Source organism: Paramormyrops kingsleyae, chromosome 1, assembly GCF_048594095.1.
Source record: "Paramormyrops kingsleyae isolate MSU_618 chromosome 1, PKINGS_0.4, whole genome shotgun sequence".
Taxonomy (NCBI): Eukaryota; Metazoa; Chordata; class Actinopteri; order Osteoglossiformes; family Mormyridae; genus Paramormyrops; species Paramormyrops kingsleyae.
Window position 1 is genome coordinate 33,224,543 of NC_132797.1, and position 17,726 is coordinate 33,242,268.

Here is a 17,726-nt window from a genome sequence, read left to right on the forward strand (position 1 = left end):
CCAAACAACTCAAGCACTCCCATAATCTAAAATGTGTTATTATGTACCATATAATGTGTGTTTTTATTATCTTTAAGTGTGAAAAGTTGTGAAAAATTGGTGGGTGTGGAGAGCTCTTCACCAAAGAAGATAGTATGTTTGTTTATGGAGATGCTCTATCTTTTCAGCCACTGTTTAAGCCGTTTCACACTTTTTATCAAATGTAAGGGTGGGTTATTAAGCCCTGTGACACCTGAGACCAGCAGCCCCCCCCCCCCTCGTTAATTATATACACTGTCCGTCTAATGGACAGGTGATTGACTCTAACATTTTTGTTTCTTTCTCTGAAAGGGTGTGGCTGGCAAACCTGGTCCCGGTGGGCAAAGAGGTCCAACGGTACTGTGTTATTTACCGTCTTTATCTCAGTTTCTGTAGTCTAAGATGTTCTGAACCCTACGATGGTCCAACAATACTGTCTTTCTGCAGCTTACAATGTTACTTATAAAGATGGAGATTTACTGAAGGTTCAGCTCCTGGCTTTGCCTATTGGGAATTAATCCTGAAGCTGGGATTACCCTTATATCTCTGCACTCTTAGGGTCCACGTGGTGCTCGAGGTGCCAGAGGCCCAACCGGAAAATCAGGCCCAAAGGTAGCAAACAACATCCCCAGGGCCCTGTCCATCCCCATCCAAGTCCCCCCAGAATCTGACCATCAACCTCACTGTGTTTTGTGTCTCCGTTCAGGGCACCTCTGGCAACGACGGTCCACCAGGTCCTCTCGGTGAAAGAGTAAGTCCAGCCAGCAGGGGGCAGCATTGAGCACACTGATGCAGCATGAAATCCTGATTGGGGGGGGGGTCTGTCTGGCACTGCCAGACACACGGGCGTTTGATCCTCCAGTTTTAAATCCAACAACACGATAACCCCCCATAGCTTTAAAAACCAGCCTGTCGCAGCTGCGTCACACTGGTTAAAACAGTGTAACCATGGAGACGAATGAAAACACTACAGCCTGTGCCATCACGTCTGGGTAACGTCAGCCTTGACTCTCCTTTGTAAATCTCTGTGCGTGTTATTGGTTTGATTTGGTCTATTGCTCAATATTTTAGGTTACATTTTTAACTACTGACGAAATCTGTACACAAGACTTCCATGACCAAAGCCGAAAATGTTTGGCATTATGGAATGCGAGCACTTGAACCCTGTAATTCAGAGGTCAGTGTCTCCTAGTTGCAGGTGAGAGACAGTGTAACATCCAGATTGATTTCCCTGCGAAGATTTATTGTTGGAGCACATACCTGGGGTCTGGGGTCACCAAGAGTTACAACATACATCTGGGGTCATAATCAATCAAGAGACAAAGAGACAAGAGATGAATCGGCTTATGAATCTTCTTATCCTCTGTGAAATATCCACATTCCTCATACCTCTGTCAGTGTGTGAAAGTAATGAAGGAAAATTGGAATCTATTAGCGCCTTTCATCACGACACGTTTGGCTAATGATTGTTTGCCGTGTAGTAGCGTTTTTTAATTCAATTTTTACTGTTTTTATATTTAAAGTTATGCAGTGCATTTATAGCGCAGTTAATTTATTGGTTAATTAATGCTTATTATTAAAAACCAAACCGGCTGAGGAAATAGTGATGTCCTTCAGCAATCATTCCACTGCATTAGATCAGATCTGCCTGAAAATTTTGTTTATGGATAATTTAATTTGTTCTTTTCATTTTTACTGCAGTGTTTCATAAAAGCCTTATTTGAGAATGAGTGTTAGTGGATAAAGATTAATTGCCATAATTACCATAATAAAAATTAGTGTCTACCCTCCAGCCAGTTTTTGGATTTATTTAAAGTAGAAGGACAAGCCTTTTCCCCATGATTCCTCATGATTTCCCATGGGTCCTGGCAACTCCCTTGACTTCCTGTTTCAGTCCAGCTGGCACAGTCTGATTTACCAAGGTGTAGCATGGACCAGATGGGATGTTTTCGTATTGTGGCTTTCTGAGGTGTCAGCTTCCTTGTTTCTGATTGGCTGTCACATGTTTTAGGGACCCCAAGGACCCCAGGGCCCTGTGGGATTCCCGGGGCCAAAAGGCCCCTCTGTGAGTATTTTCAGGTTCTCTAGATCCTTTGATACATTTAGCAGATATGCAAAAGGGGATGTCGCTTTATACATGTGATACAAATCATTTAAAGTTCATTTAAATTCATTAGACATGAAAGGTAGCATTTAAATCAGTACAAACCTCAAACAATAGTCATTGTGTTTACTGATATTTTTCTCTAACTGCTATAAATCCTATATTATTATTACTTAACTAAACGAAATTATTTATTTACTCCAGCCTGAGTATATAATGTTTAATTTAAAAGGCTTAAACACTGCCGCCCCGCTCCAGAAGGTGTTGTTAACTTCATGTTTAAATGGCGGGGCGATCTTGGGTTGGGGTGGCACCGGGATTTGCGATGCCCACATTTCTTGTGTCTCACTCTGCTTCCCCCCCGTGCTCGCAGGGCCCCCCCGGGAAGGACGGGCTGCCTGGTCACCCCGGGCAGCGTGGAGAGACGGTGAGCATCACCCCCCACCCCCGGACTGGCGCCGGTTCTGCGCTCATGTTTCTGTTCAGTCTTAACAGCATCGCTGTGTCACTTTCACCTCTCAGGGCTTCCAAGGAAAGACCGGCCCACCGGGCCCGGGAGGTGTCGTTGGCCCGCAGGTGTGTTCTCCTGGTGCTCCAAAATGTCCTGAAGCAGTCGCCACTTCATCACCACCCCTTCAGCACCCATTCCATCCATCCATCTCCAGGCAGAGATGCCAAAACCCACTGAGCTGCTGCCCAGCATTAAGATATCAGAACATTTTTTTTAACTGTTCTGTTGAAAGATGTAGTCCACAGCGCCACCTGCCAGTGCTCACAGGATCCGCAGCACACAGGACCAGCTGTGCTCATCACAGTGATAAACGCTTATTTTGACACACAACAGGGACCCACCGGGGAGACGGGCCCCAACGGAGAGAGAGGACACCCAGGGCCTCCCGGCCCCCCAGGCGAGCAGGGCCTTCCTGGGGCCGGAGGGAAAGAGGGAGCCAAGGTAAGACGACCCCTACGACAAACCATGATTACCATGTCCCTCTGAGGCCGTAATCAGCCCTGTAATCTGTGTAAACATATGCCATGGAAGAGCCGTCTAGTCCTAAAAACGCTAAGCAGTTCCTACAGTCAGACAGTAGAGGGCGCCTCAAAAGGCAGAGGTCGTTTATGGATGCTAAATATGTCAGACAGTAGTGATCATCTGCCTTCAGCCTGCCACACTCCTGGTGAAGGAGAGTGACTGCTCACCCATTCACACCAGCCGCTATAGGGCCCCTCGATCCCTCATCTGCTGCCCCCATTTGACCAGGCTATACCCCACTGATGCAGCATGGCTCATTTCTGTTTGGCTGGCTTTTGCTGGCTCATCCACCATTCCTGATGCCAGCCAGAATGCTGGCGGGAGGAGAGGCGAGGCGAGGCAGTGGCGCTCTAGATTTAAGGTTACTACGCTTTGTCGTTCGGCGAGGAGCCAGCAAGCTGGCCGGAACATTCCTCCCCATAAATGCAGTGATAATGGTGACGGAATCGATCCAGTGACTACAGCTGTCATGCCACAATAAAACATAGTTGATAAACTGGTTGTTAAAGAGGCCCTGTGATAAAGATAGCCCTGTGGTGGACAGTAAGCAGGTCTCTGCTGTTGCTGTTATGAGAGAATCGAGTTTCCTTCATCATAATGGCGATTACTGGTGCATACCTGTTATTAAATTAAATGGGGCACAGATACACCCATGAAGCAGCCCCCTTCGTACAAGCTCAGCACACACAGGAACACGCCTCCCCCTCTCATGCTCCATGTTTCTTCATCACAGGGAGACCCTGGTCCTCCTGGGACTTCTGGAAAGGATGGCCCCCCTGGCCTCAGAGGATTCCCTGGGGAGCGAGGCCTGCCTGGAGCACAGGTGCACCACCGCCCCCTACATTCCAGCTGTTATACTGCAGGCCTATCTGTAGTGTTTCAGGAGTGAGCACTCACGGCTCGCTTTGATGCAGTGTGATTCAGGAGCAGCTGTCCCGCACACATATTCCAGAACACTTTGGCCGCTGTGAGTGTGTGTGTGTGCATCTGTGTGTGCGTGTATGTGTCTGTGTGTGTTTATGTGTGTGCATGCATGTGTGTGTGCGTGTATGTGCGTACGTGTTTGTGTGAGTGTTTGTGTGTGTGTGTGTGTGTGTGTGTGTGTGTGTGCACTGCCAACCACGGGCATCTAATGACCTGCTCTGCATCCCACTGCAGACGAATCTGGGTTAAACAAACATGCTTTTTATTCTGGGGTAATAAGAGTTCAGCGGCCCATAGCCAATTGAAGCGGCTCTGTCCTGCACAGACGTGTCTTCTTCATGGATGGGTCCTTTTTTATTTGATGGTTCCTCGCATTAATATTAAAGAGCCTGTTTTTCATCAACAGTCAGACGCTCCACTTGACAAAACCCTTTACCTTCCAGCTTTTACCGGCGGGGGCACCGCAGCCACTGTGCTCTGACAGTTATGATAATTATACCCTGAGGATTCTCTTAAAGGTGGATCAGCACTGAGAAGCAGAACAATGGCAGAAGGCCTGGGAAGGCCTGCCATCCCCGATACACACGAGAAGTACATCTGACAGCACACTGGGCACAGCCTGCGAGCAGCAGAAAGGACACCCCACCCCCCAGTATCCCCCCTTCCCGCCCAAACTCCCCACATCTAACACTGGCTCTTGTTTCAGGGTCCACCTGGCTTGAAAGGAGGAGAGGGCCCCCAGGGGCCACCAGGGCCAGTCGTAAGTACCTTTATCCTGCATAAAACAGGCCACATCACCACAATGTACAGAAGTGCTGTAGATCACAGGACTGTGGAAAATTGTTGGTCTTCAGACAGACATTACAGAGCTCCCATTGCGCCATTGCTGGGAGTTTCCTTGGTTAATTAATTACTGCAGCCTGCAACGCCAATTTTAAGCACTAGAGGGCAGTTTTCCATCTTAAAGTCATAAAGTGTGGATGAAGAGGTATCTGCTTGGTAATTACTGTCTCATGACATTTCACCTTCTGTAACTGCCAAGGAAGATTAAATGTGACAGAGAGTCGCAATGTCTGGGAGGCTTTTTTAGCATTATAATGGCAGTCGACTTTTAATGGTTTGAGTTCTTTTTCAGCAGCAGATATGTCTGCTTGTAATTTATTAGCAAGGAAAGTAAAATCCTAGATGGGGAGCTTTTAAATGCCTTACATCAACATTAAGTTTAACAGTGCAGTTGATAATGAACTGAATAAATTATTTAATGGACTGCTAATGGTTTAGCCACTTTTCTTTTACTGTCGTCAAACATGTGCCATTATAAACGTTCAGTCTGCTAGTGGCATTCACCACTGCTAGCACCTTCACAAATCCACCACGTTTACGTACGAGGGCAGATCAGCATGAGCATGCCGTTAGCCAGCGAGAATCCGTCTCATGCCATTAACCTCACCTGTGGCAGAGAATACTGCCCCATGTGGTGGGAGGTCAGCACGAGCATGCCGTTAGCCAATGAGAATCCGTCTCATGCCATTAACCTCACCTGTGGCAGAGAATACTGCCCCATGTGGTGGGAGGTCAGCACGAGCATGCCGTTAGCCAATGAGAATCCGTCTCATGCCATTAACCTCACCTGTGACAGAGAATACTGCCCCATGTGGTGGGAGGTCAGCACGAGCATGCCGTTAGCCAATGAGAATCCCTCTCATACCATTAACCTCACCTGTGGTAGAGAATACTGCCCCATGTGGTGGGAGGTCAGCACGAGCATGCCGTTAGCCAATGAGAATCCCTCTCATACCATTAACCGCACCTGTGGCAGAGAATACTGCCCCATGTGGTGGGAGGTCAGCACGAGCATGCCGTTAGCCAATGAGAATCCGTCTCATGCCATTAGCCGCACCTGTGACAGAGAATACTGCCCCATGTGGTGGGAGGTCAGCACGAGCATGCGGTTAGCCAATGAGAATCCCTCTCATACCATTAACCTCACCTTTGGCAGAAAATACTGCCCCATGTGGTGGGAGGTCAGCACGAGCATGCCGTTAGCCAATGAGAATCCCTCTCATACCATTAACCTCACCTGTGGCAGAAAATACTGCCCCATGTGGTGGGAGGTCAGCATGAGCATGCCGTTAGCCAATGAGAATCCCTCTCATACCATTAACCTCACCTTTTGCAGAAAATACTGCCCCATGTGGTGGGAGGTCAGCATGAGCATGCCATTAGCCAATGAGAATTTCTCTCATGCCTTAACTGCACCAGTGGCAGAACATGTGGCCCCATGTGGTAGAAGGTTAGGGGACAGGCTAAGGCCGCTAACAGTCAGCAGCAGTACTGATTTTCCCCGCCATCACTTGGGTTACGTTGCCTCCTACAGACATACAGTAGCTGGAGAATTACAATTTGTATCCAAATCATGCATTTTAAGCATTGTGCCATTATCTGTAATTGACCAGCAGTGCATACTGCAGATAGTGCTCACTGGGATATTCTCACCCACATGCATGTCTAAAAAGTACGAACAAGACGGACTTTGGTTTAAATGGAGGAATGTACCTGCTGGTGTCATTAGAGGACACACTCTAGAGGAGCTGATTGTCAGTCACGACGTCGTTTGCCATGAGGAGGAGGTACTTCGCAGGGCATTATCTGAGAAAGGAGCCTTTTGAAAAGACGGGTATTCTTCAATAATGCATGAAAGCTGCCTGTGAATGTAATCAGGGGCATCAGTATGTAGCAGGAGCCTCGGAGTAGCATGTCTGTCAGCCTTATATATTTATTATTCTCTCTCTCAGTATTATCGTTCTTTCTCTCCTTTTCCTTTCCTGCTGCCGTAGGGGTCTCCCGGAGAGAGAGGTGCTTCCGGTCCCGCAGGGCCCATTGGACTTTCAGGTCGGACGGGACCCCAGGGACCCCCGGGCCCGGCTGGAGAGAAGGGCACCCCAGTAGGTTCTGACCAGCAGTGCAATGTGATGAGGTCCAATACATGCGGAAGCCGCTCCTTTGGGCACAAATTCAGTAAATCAAGTTTCTCAACCAACATAGATGATTGGCTACATGGGTCATTTAATTATGGACCTTAATTACTTTTCGACACTATCGAACAGTTAGAGGCAACTTTTGTTTATCGTTTTATGCTAATGTCGATGGATGAGGAGTCGAGGGGACTGATGTGTGGTCACCGACTGCAAACGGGTTTCAGCTCAGTCTCACAGTCAGATTCATGGGCTGGGAACGACAGTACTTCAAATTGTAGTGAAGCTTCAAGAAATAGAAGTGATTTCCATGCCACCCAGCATTAGTGGTTTCCAGCACGGCACCAGCAGCATAGTTAACTGCAGCATAGTCGATGTCAGGCCGTCTCACTGTAAAAATATGTATGGCTATTCTCCTCACTGTCTGTTTTGCTGCCATTTCTCTGACATTCCTCCATAGGGCGAGAAAGGTCCACAAGGACCAGCCGGCCGGGACGGGATTCAGGGCCCAGTCGGACTCCCCGGCCCCCCAGGACCTCAGGGCCCACCTGGAGAGGATGGAGACAAAGTGAGCCTCATTGCCCCCCCCCCCCCCCCTACTGGTGATGACTGGTTACTACATCACATCCTCACTCAGGCATGGGGAGGTGCAGCATTCCCTCTGCGGTGTTCAGGGACTTAATGAACCACACAAAATCACACGGACTGACGTGTGTGTGCATCTGATGTCATGTTCACAAGCTGGAATATGGCAGCTGGCTTTGCGCTGTCACTCTGGTTTGTGACAGGCCCTGAATCCCAGCAATGCTGTCCATATGGAGATTACACTTTCTACCATGTATTTTAGGGAGAAGTCGGAGAACCAGGGCAAAAGGGAAGCAAAGCGGACAAGGGTGAACAAGTGAGTCTGTCTGTAATCATTCTGGTTCCGTTCTGGATGGGACTTACCAGGATACATTTCCTAGAATAAAAATATTTTGAAAGTAATTAAGGAAATGGCTTTTAAATCACATTTGATAAAGCTACCAGCCGAGCGCTCCTCCTCACTATTCCCAGCAGTGTTTATTTACGATATTGTGCTAATTGTTCTCGTTATGTCAGCCTGCCCCAGCCCTTGATTGACTGGCCGCTCTGGCAGCTCACGTATTTCCTGGTGTCAGTGACCTATTCCTGTCTGTGTGCTGTGCTGTCAGGTCGCGCTTGTTGCTCTGCATTAATCACTGACCTCTCCTCTTTCTCCATGTCCTCCCATCTTCTCCTTCCCCAGGGTCCTCCTGGCCCAGCAGGTCTCCAGGGTCCTGTCGGTGCTCCTGGACCCGCTGTGAGTAGCCACGGTCTCATCATCCCCCCCCCCCAAAACCCCTGCGGGCAGTCACGACCAGAGGCTGCTGTCTCCTAGCCCAGCCAGTGCAGTGACTCACACTACACTGGCTGGACAAGGACTCACACCAGGCAGTCACATGTTTTTAATGTGCTGGTGCATTACAAAAGGCGTAACCCCACACCTGTACAGCGTGTAAAGGAACCAATTAATGAATCAGGCCAGGGTTTGTCGTTAATCATGCTTCCACGACTCTGACGGTGTCACCTGTGTCCCAGGGTGCCGATGGAGAGCCTGGCCCCAGGGGCCAGCAGGGTATGTTTGGACAGAAGGGAGATGAGGGGCCCAGAGGTTTCCCGGGCCCCCCAGGGCCCATCGGACTGCAGGTAGGTCCCCCGAGCTGCGTGTTAAAGGCCCAAGTCATCCTGACATGTGTCATGGCATCTCCTCACATGCCTGAAGTCGGTGGGAGTGTCTCGTGTTGGTGTACGGCGTGTGTTTCTATAAGCTTTAAGGGATTCCGTCTATGTTCAATGAAGAATAAGTTACTATATCTGTCATTGGCATTAACAATTATTTTATGTCCCTTCATATATTTTATGTCCCTTCATCGTGCCCTTTCATGGCTGTCCATGAATATTCCCACCTTTTTTAGGGCTGTGTCCTTTGCCCACTGTTTATGATGGTAATCTCCCTGGAATTCATCTCCACAGTCAGAAAAGAAGCTAAATCATTCACTCTTTTATCACGTAGTTGCCTCGGCCTCCAGCAGCTCTCTCGCCCTTGGTCCATTTCCTGCGGGTTCTGTTGATGATAGGTCGGGGTGGTTTGCTGGGCTTAGTCTCCCAAAGTCTCCTTAAGGCGTGAAGATGTGTCCGTATTGTCACACACACTGGGTGTCTCTGTATAAATGTAATATTATCCAGAATGTATACTCAGCAGTAAACGTAAATCGTGTCAGAGTTATAGGTTTGGATGGTTTCATTTTACTTCTCCGTTGTTGTCATTCTTCAAATCGCCGACTGAGAATATGCAGGTTAATTAGCCATAGATTTCAAAGCAGAAGCGTATAGAATGCAGCCAGCCCTGGTTTTTCACTCACATGGCGGAAAAGCGATAAGGAGAACTTTGAGGACAGAGAAGCAACTTTCTGCAAGGGTCCTGAAGCTGGGTCATTCTCCAGGTGACGCCACATCAAATCTGCTTCGTCTTAAGAGCCAAATTGTTACTGGTGTCATTCCGATCTTTCATTCGGTCTGATCGAGGCCATTTCGCTTCCGTCTTCAAAAATATCGTTTCGTGGTGTTATTGATAATATTGAGAATTATTCAGAAGATTTCTATAGTTACGTATAACGTTATTACATATAACGTTACAATATCTAATGATGTCCAGTTAGTCAATGTGCATAAACTGGCTCACTTTAATGTGATGATCCCAGTACCTATGCGTTGCGCTCTTCACTGCAGCTTCCTCAGCATCAGCTGTAATAATAATGCGCTGTCTCCATATCAGGGTCTTCCTGGACCTTCGGGTGAGAAGGGAGAGCACGGAGATGTTGGACCAATGGTGAGTGGAGGGACAGGCTTTGATCGCACAGTCCTGGTGCTGGGTTCTGGGGTGCAGCCTCACGCCTCGCCTCCGGGCCTCACCTGATCTACCTCCCCATTGATTCTTCGCAGGGGCCACCGGGACCGCCAGGCCCAAGAGGACCACAAGGACCCAGTGGAGCTGACGTCAGTGTCTCGGCTGCACTTGTACACCATTACGAGTAGAAACGCAGAAAGATTGCTATCTCTGGGCCTGGAGTGTAATCTTCACACCTTTTAGAGTCCAGCACCAACCCCCGAGCTGCACACAGCAGCAGACACTGGGCTTTACAGTTAAGCAGAAGATCAGATGATCCGCTGCGGATACAGGCCCAGTGTTTCATTCTGTTGTTTAGTGCAGCAGAATTGGGGTGATGAAATGTTCATGGCTTATTGTTGTCTCCGTGATGTAATGTGTGACAGGGCTCTCAAGGTCCCCCCGGAGGTGTGGGTGCGGTGGGAGCCGTGGGAGAGAAGGTGAGCAGCAGTGACCCTTAAGGGCCCCCCCCCCCACCGTGGCTAAAGGCTAACGGCTTGCATCATGTTCCGGCACGTTATTAATATCCCTGCAGCCTCGTCTGACGGCCTTGGGCACGGCAGGGCAGAGCCCTATGTTTCCTCCAGACGTGTCCATCACTGTTGTGTAGCGATGTGCTAAGTTGCCATGGTAACCAGTGTGACTTCTCACAGGGCGAGCAAGGAGAAGCAGGTAACCCCGGACCCCCCGGAGAGGCCGGCATTCCGGTGAGTGTCACAATCAGCCGTCTTCTTTCTGTGAAGAGTCCTTGTTGTTGAAGAGCCGCTGTTGTCGGCAACTCTGTAACCTGAGACTGGCACCAGGTTCGAGTAGGTACTCAAGGCGATAGTGTTCTCAGGTGGACTCAAACTCCTCTACAGCCTGACAATCAGCCCGGAAGCTCCTAGATAATACTGGAGGAGATGATCAAGAGACACGTGTGCTGTTCAGCACAGTCCAAAATTGGGCTCTCAGAGATTTATTCCGATCAATACGTCTGCAGTTCCCCTGGGCTGATTGTGAGCATGGTCACTGTTGTGCTTCTTGATTAGGGCTGGACGATTTATCGATTTGAATTCGAAATCGCGATTTGAAACAACGTGATTAACAAATTTCAAAGGCTGGGATTTAAGATTATACAGCATGTTGGACCTAAGGTTTAAAACTGTTGTGAGAATAATTTTACAAATTCATGCCGTGCTCCTTGTGTGACAACCATTCTCACCAATATCAAGTGCCGTGCTTCCCAAGGAAAATGTTGCATTCACAGTGTGGAAAAAATACTGATTCCACTACTGAGCTATAAGTGAATTGCCTTCCTATTTCATGGTCCGAGATTGTTTCAGAAAGGGCCTATCATCAATAGAACCGGCGACCTCCTTTTAAACACCAGCAGCGACATACTTCAATGTATCATACCTTTTGTTTTTGTTAATAGGCAATAGCATTAGCATACCGCTAACCCATCAAAACAACGAGACATTCAGTAATTCTCACAGCAGCGGAGTCGGTGACCTCCAAAAAAGCCATAAAACCCGTGTTTATGTCATATGTTTTTGTGCTTATTAATTTAAGTGTTTCCAAAGATTAATCGTGTGAAATTAATCTTAATCCCACAACAGTAATAAAATCAAAGCCTCGCTTTAACATAAATACTAAAAGAATAGATCGCGTTAATCGCTATTACAGTTGGGTATGGGCACGCGGTCTTATTATTTAGAAAAGATACAAAAAGAGACGCATATAATGTTTATTCATTCGTTTTGTATTTGTCCGAGTAACAAGGCAAAGGAATGATAAGGCGCTTCAGTCAAAAACTGCATTTTACTTCTCATTTCAAATAAAATTCAAGGTTGCCAACTTTGGTCAGCTGCATGAAGTCAGATTTTCTGTTCTCTGTTCTGCACGCACATTTATATGTATGTAATGTATATGTTTTATTACCTTGTAAATAGTCTGTAGGGTTTGCAAACTGCCGTAACGTTTTTGATGCAGTTAATTTTAAGTTCAGAATGGAATAATATAGATTTGCCGTAAGATTTCTTGCGTGAGAGTCTGAAAGAGTTTGCAACCCTGAACACGTACATTTTTTTTTTGTTTCACCTGAATTGATTTGTATAGAAAATAACTGTATACAGTTATACACAAGAGTGGAAACTTCGACCAACATGAAATCACCAATAAACTCCTTCTATTTATTCGACATTTATTAAAATGCATACTACGTTTAAAAGTTTCCAGCTTTACGGTTTCAGGACAGAACAGCCACTCTGTTATGAACATTGCGGCTTTTCGGTTGAGAGTGTTAGATTCACTGCTGTTATTAACACTAATGACACATTAGCGCCGTGGGGCTGCATACGCTGAAGTAGTTCTTACTTGTTCATTGGCCTGGGAAAAGGTGGTTCTAGTGTTATTAGGAGGGTAATCAGCATTAGCTGCAAGATTGCTATTGTTTTTCTTCTGCTGCAATTGTTTTCATTATTACTTTAACTTTAAATTCTCATCCTTGCATTAGAATATAGACCACTTAATATTTGATGGTATCTAATGTGGTAATGCTGCATTTTAAATTTACTACACACTGAATATTGAACTGAAGCTTGACATAAAAAATTATATCGCAAAACAAATCGTAATCGCAGTGTCTGTCAGAAAAATCGCTATTAGATATTTTCCCCAAATCGTTCAGCCCTATTCTTGATGTATCCTGGGCTTTCACCACATGATGATGATGGTGATGACAATGACAATGACAATAATGATGATGGTGATGACAATGATGATGATGGTGATGGTAACAATGATGATGGTGGGGTGATGATAATGATGATGATTATGGTGACAATGACAATGATGGTGATGACGATGATGGTGATGACAATGACAATGATGATGATGGTAACGATGATGATGGGGACAATGATGATGATGGTGACAATGACAATGATGATGATGGTGATGGTAATGATGATGGTGGGGTGATGATGATGGTGACAATGATGATGATGGTGGGGTGATGATGGTGATGACAATGATGATGATGGTGACAATGATGATGATGGTGGTGATGAAAGTGGTGATGAGGATGGTGGTGATGATGATGATGATTTTAAAGCACACATAGTCATCCCTGCATCCCATCCCACATGGGTGCTGATACTTGGGTTCTTTGCAGGGCCCCAAAGGTGAGCGAGGGGAAAAGGGCGAGGCTGGCCCCCCTGGTGCTTCTGGGCCCCCCGGCACCAAGGGTCCCCCTGGAGATGACGGCCCCAAGGGCAACCCAGTGAGTGTCCCTGTTTAAGGTTGTCATGGGGATGTGGAGGTTCCCATTATCTCGTTGTTTCTCTTTATCACTGACAGTCTTTCTTTTAACTCTTAGGGTCCTGTGGGATTTCCCGGAGACCCCGGCCCCCCCGGTGAACCGGGCGTTGCTGTAAGTACCATAGTCAGAGGCAGAGTATAGGGCGATGAAGTTTGCTCACTTATTAATACTGCACTGTGCCTGGATAATTGATCATAGTCTTCATTCTGAACTGGGCCTTGAAAGTATGTTTAAATAGATCATGTGTGGTGGGTCATATAATAAGAAATAAATCACTGACAGGGATTATATTTACAGTCCGACAGACATCCGCCTTCACTAAGCACACCGCGTAACATAGCATAATGAAATGGGCCCTTAATGATGCTCCTTATCCACGCTGATGTATTTCAGGGGATCGATGGTCTTTCTGGAGACAAGGGAGAGGATGGTGAACCTGGTCAGCCTGTAAGTTTGTCCCTTTGCATGATACATGTACCATCCACCTTCCATAATCCCAGCCCTCATGGTAATAAAAGAGTTACCACATAAGTGGTTCTGGATAGATTGTAATGAGGCTGTTTGGTTCAGTACATGCGTGTTTCTATAATCAGACACTGACAATGGACGCCGCACAAAGTTAAATTGCCATCATTGTGTTTGCAGGGTCCTCCTGGTCCTTCTGGAGAAGCTGGACCACCTGGGTCACCGGGCAAGAGAGTGAGTGTTGTGTGATGATGATGGTGATGATGATGGTTTAATATGCCCGAATATGGTATATGGATTACAGTGGGTAACTTCTCCAGGCACTTTGTCTCAGTGACACAGAAATAAATATATGGTAGAGAATGTGTGCTCAGTCTGTGCTCCGGGTCCATTCGCTGCATTCGGGTGGAAGATGCTGCCAAATTTAGACAGAGGCGGCTTCCAAAGAGAGCACCCATCTAAGCGTCCGTGGAAGGCAGATGAGCCAAGGCAGAAGAGCGGCCCTGTACTGATCAGGAGGGGAAGTGCAGATGGTGTCCTCGCTCTGGGAGCTGCTGCTTCCATGATTCTGTGGCTAATAGTGAATTCCGAGAGAAACGCTTATCTAGTGGAGTGAGATGAAATTGTTGCTTATCTGGGTGAAAGTAAACATTGTAAATGGAAGCATTATTAAGTAGCTGTGTTTGGAGTCTCCCTGCTCCTTTCTTGAAGTTCTGAGATAGACTGTGATCTGCTTTCTGTTCCACTGAGACAAACACACTGATAAGAAGCCGTTTCACATTTCAGGTAAGAATCCCCATTTTCTCTCGCATATTCATTCAGTTGTAATCTGCACGAGGCTCATGTCTCTCAGCGTGCCATGTGTATGTGAAGGCGTCTAGGTCACATGAGACAGGTGGTGAAAAGTTAAAAGGAGTTTCAGTAGAGGCCTCTCGTGCTATGAACCTGAGCCTTTTCATCTTCTGACCAAACTTTGGATCACAAAGGAGCACGGGGCTGCCGATGGCGAATCTTAGTGGAGGACACCATGTTCCTCACACCAGCATGTAACGCATCCGCCACATGGAGGCGCTAATACCTATTTCCAGCTCACTACGAGGGTCTGAGGACTCCAGAGATGCGGTTCCAGTGAGGGCATGTCACATGATCAGTGTGGAATGTAGTGGAGCTGGACGACCACGGCCGTGAGAATGAGCCGAATCGCAAGGCCCCTAACACGGGCCGGTGGGGCCTGCAGTTGGGGCAGAAGGTGCAGCTTGTGAGCTTGGTGCCAGGTTACAGCCAGAGGAACATGCCGATTCTGACAGCTCTACTCACTGTCGCTTTGTGTGCATCATGATGCGATCCTGCTCACATGCATTTGTCTGTGTGTGTGTGTATGTGTGTGGTCTGGAAATACCTTACCTTGTGGGGACCAAATGATGAATGTCTGTTCTTTTTTTACTTGATTTTCTAAAAATCTGTGACTGCAATCAAAAAACGCACACTTGCAAAGACACTTGCATTTTGATTGGTAAATAATGGTTATGGTTAGGGCCGGGTTGACGTTTTTCCCAAAGAAATGGATGAGCAGCCTCCACAAAGATATCATTACAAACCTGTGTGTGTGTGTGTGTGTGTGTGTGTGTGGGTTTGCATAGATAACATTCGAGGACCAAATTGTCCCCAAAGTGTAGTAAAACCTGAAATTTCCCTACTTTTGGGGACAACTTTTGAGGTCCCCATTTGGATAACCTCAGTTTTATAAAAATCTATGAATGCAATCAAAAGAGTAAAAATGCCAAAAGTCTTGTATTTGGGTTGGTTACTTATAGTTAAGGTTAGGGATGGGTAGAGGTTAAGGGTGTCATGATTGGGATTGGGGTTTTTCCCATAGAAATGAATGGACGGTCCCCATTTAGATAGGTAAACCAACTGTGTGTGTGTGTGTGGTTCGTGCGTGAAATAAAACAATGCATCAGAGTGGCATTAATTATCATTATGTTATACAGCTAATGTTGAATGACTGCAGTACATCAGAGAGATATACTGTATTGGCATTGTAAGCTGCTCGTGTGCAGCCCCGAGCTGTGCAGGCTGCATGAAAGCGGGCTCTTTCTCCTGTGTCCTTAGGGGCCCCTGGGAGCTGCTGGTGCTGAGGGCCGACAGGGAGAGAAGGGTGCAAAGGTAACGGGAATCAATGCTGCCCCCCCATCCCCACCCCCACCCCCGGCTGCCTCACACACTCATACAGTCCTCTGCTGAAACCCAGTGTGACAAGTCACATTACACTTAATTATCCCCAAAATCGAATATATGTTAATTTTTGGATGCTGCATGTTTTACAGATTTAGGATAACAGTGCTTTGCCTCCCTTACACTGTCATTTTTAAAGAGAAAACCCTTAAAAATTGTACCAGACAGGTAATTTTTCCAAAGAAAATATAGTTCCAGATTATAGGGCATATGTTTTACAGATACTACTCCCACTGGAATTTCAAATTAAGTTACAGGAATCTTCTACTAAGCTTGTTAACTGGGCACTTGTTAAGTTGTGTGCAGTTAAGCAGGCACATGTATAAAAAGCCGTAACGGAATGTTTTGTCCTTAAAAAAATCCCAGTACCCATGAAGCTCTGTACTGTTTTCTGAGGCACCACCTGCTTGTACAGTGCTGTGTGGTTTTTTACTGCATAATTGCCACTGATCTCTCTCATCTGTAGTGGGCAGAACCTTAAAATGTCAGATAGAAAGCTTTGAACCTTTGAATCTATGAACTTGGGATTTCCCCATTTTCTTTGAAAAAGGAAGTATTTCTAGAGTCTGACAAACACACAGTTTTTTTCGCCTTATATAATGTAAAGTCTTTAAAAGTGATTTTCACTTAAATGATGCATTTTACACAGGAATAACACAAGGTCTAGAATGAGGTAACAACACTGTTTGAAATTTTATGTTTTTCCTGCCATAGGGGGAACCTGGTGTAGAGGGTCCTCCAGGCAAAACCGGGCCTGTGGGCCCCCAGGGGCCCCCTGGAAAGCCTGGTCCTGAGGGCCTGCGTGGCATCCCAGGGCCTGTGGTGAGTTCATCACTGGCCTCAAAATTCATGACATTTACAAAAGTGCCAAAAACTTCTGAGATGACTGAAAGGTCACAAAAAATGACATGTGTTGGATCTGATGTTTGCAGGGCGAGCAGGGACTTCCTGGATCCCCGGGCCAGGACGGCCCCCCCGGACCCCTGGTAAGGGAGCCCTCTTTCTCGGCAGGCTGTACGGATTCGTAAACCGGGCCTGTACACACAGCTTCACCTGTCTGCCTTTTCTCTCGCATACAGGGGCCTCCCGGTCTGCCAGGACTGAAGGGCGATTGGGGCTCTAAAGGTGAAAAGGTAACTATCCTCCTGTCCAGTCTTCCTTTGTGTTTGTGGTTTGTATTCATGAGACCCACACATCAGCTCAAAGCAAGCCTTGCAGATAGGGGGCACTTTGAAGGGCTATCTGGGATGCCGATGAGAGCACTGTAGCCGGTATGTGTGGACAGAGTGCGACCTGTCCGGCGGCTCGGTGCCTGATTTGGTACAGATTAATAGATGCACGAGAACAGACTCCCTCCTTTAATATCCGTAATTTCACCCTCTAATGTCGGATAGGCCTGATGAGCTCCTTCTAACCCCCTGCATGCCCCTCCCCCCACCCCAGGGTCACCCCGGTCTCATAGGCCTGATCGGTCCGCCTGGAGAGCAGGGCGAGAAGGGAGACCGGGGGCAGCCGGGACCACAGGGCACCCCCGGTAACAAGGGCGACTTCGTAAGTGTTCCTTAATGCCTCCATCACGCAGTCGCTGTGGTAACCATATGTGCATCAGGAAGCTTCACATTTACAGTAGAGCACTTTGACATGCCCATCTCTCTACTGCCTCTCACTGGGAATTTCAGGTATTACAAGTCAGATGGACCTAATGAATAATTCACTTGTGT

At 47.1% G+C, this 17,726-nt stretch overlaps 1 protein-coding gene across 3 annotated transcripts in view; it reads left to right on the forward strand.

Moving 5' to 3' along the window:
* Positions 1 to 17,726, forward strand: part of col11a1a (collagen, type XI, alpha 1a) — a 60,529-nt gene that overhangs the window by 38,458 nt on the left and 4,345 nt on the right. For all 3 annotated transcript variants that reach the window (XM_072714119.1, XM_072714128.1, XM_023805942.2), the window contains 27 exons: positions 331 to 375; positions 577 to 630; positions 725 to 769; positions 2,030 to 2,083; positions 2,496 to 2,549; positions 2,645 to 2,698; positions 2,967 to 3,074; positions 3,889 to 3,978; positions 4,786 to 4,839; positions 6,917 to 7,024; positions 7,515 to 7,622; positions 7,902 to 7,955; positions 8,322 to 8,375; positions 8,654 to 8,761; positions 9,891 to 9,944; positions 10,058 to 10,111; positions 10,388 to 10,441; positions 10,655 to 10,708; positions 13,159 to 13,266; positions 13,363 to 13,416; positions 13,699 to 13,752; positions 13,951 to 14,004; positions 15,883 to 15,936; positions 16,720 to 16,827; positions 16,938 to 16,991; positions 17,085 to 17,138; positions 17,449 to 17,556. In XM_072714119.1, coding sequence (XP_072570220.1) covers positions 331 to 375; positions 577 to 630; positions 725 to 769; positions 2,030 to 2,083; positions 2,496 to 2,549; positions 2,645 to 2,698; positions 2,967 to 3,074; positions 3,889 to 3,978; positions 4,786 to 4,839; positions 6,917 to 7,024; positions 7,515 to 7,622; positions 7,902 to 7,955; positions 8,322 to 8,375; positions 8,654 to 8,761; positions 9,891 to 9,944; positions 10,058 to 10,111; positions 10,388 to 10,441; positions 10,655 to 10,708; positions 13,159 to 13,266; positions 13,363 to 13,416; positions 13,699 to 13,752; positions 13,951 to 14,004; positions 15,883 to 15,936; positions 16,720 to 16,827; positions 16,938 to 16,991; positions 17,085 to 17,138; positions 17,449 to 17,556 — 1,854 coding nt within the window. The remainder of the gene's footprint in view (positions 1 to 330; positions 376 to 576; positions 631 to 724; positions 770 to 2,029; positions 2,084 to 2,495; positions 2,550 to 2,644; positions 2,699 to 2,966; positions 3,075 to 3,888; positions 3,979 to 4,785; positions 4,840 to 6,916; positions 7,025 to 7,514; positions 7,623 to 7,901; positions 7,956 to 8,321; positions 8,376 to 8,653; positions 8,762 to 9,890; positions 9,945 to 10,057; positions 10,112 to 10,387; positions 10,442 to 10,654; positions 10,709 to 13,158; positions 13,267 to 13,362; positions 13,417 to 13,698; positions 13,753 to 13,950; positions 14,005 to 15,882; positions 15,937 to 16,719; positions 16,828 to 16,937; positions 16,992 to 17,084; positions 17,139 to 17,448; positions 17,557 to 17,726) is intronic.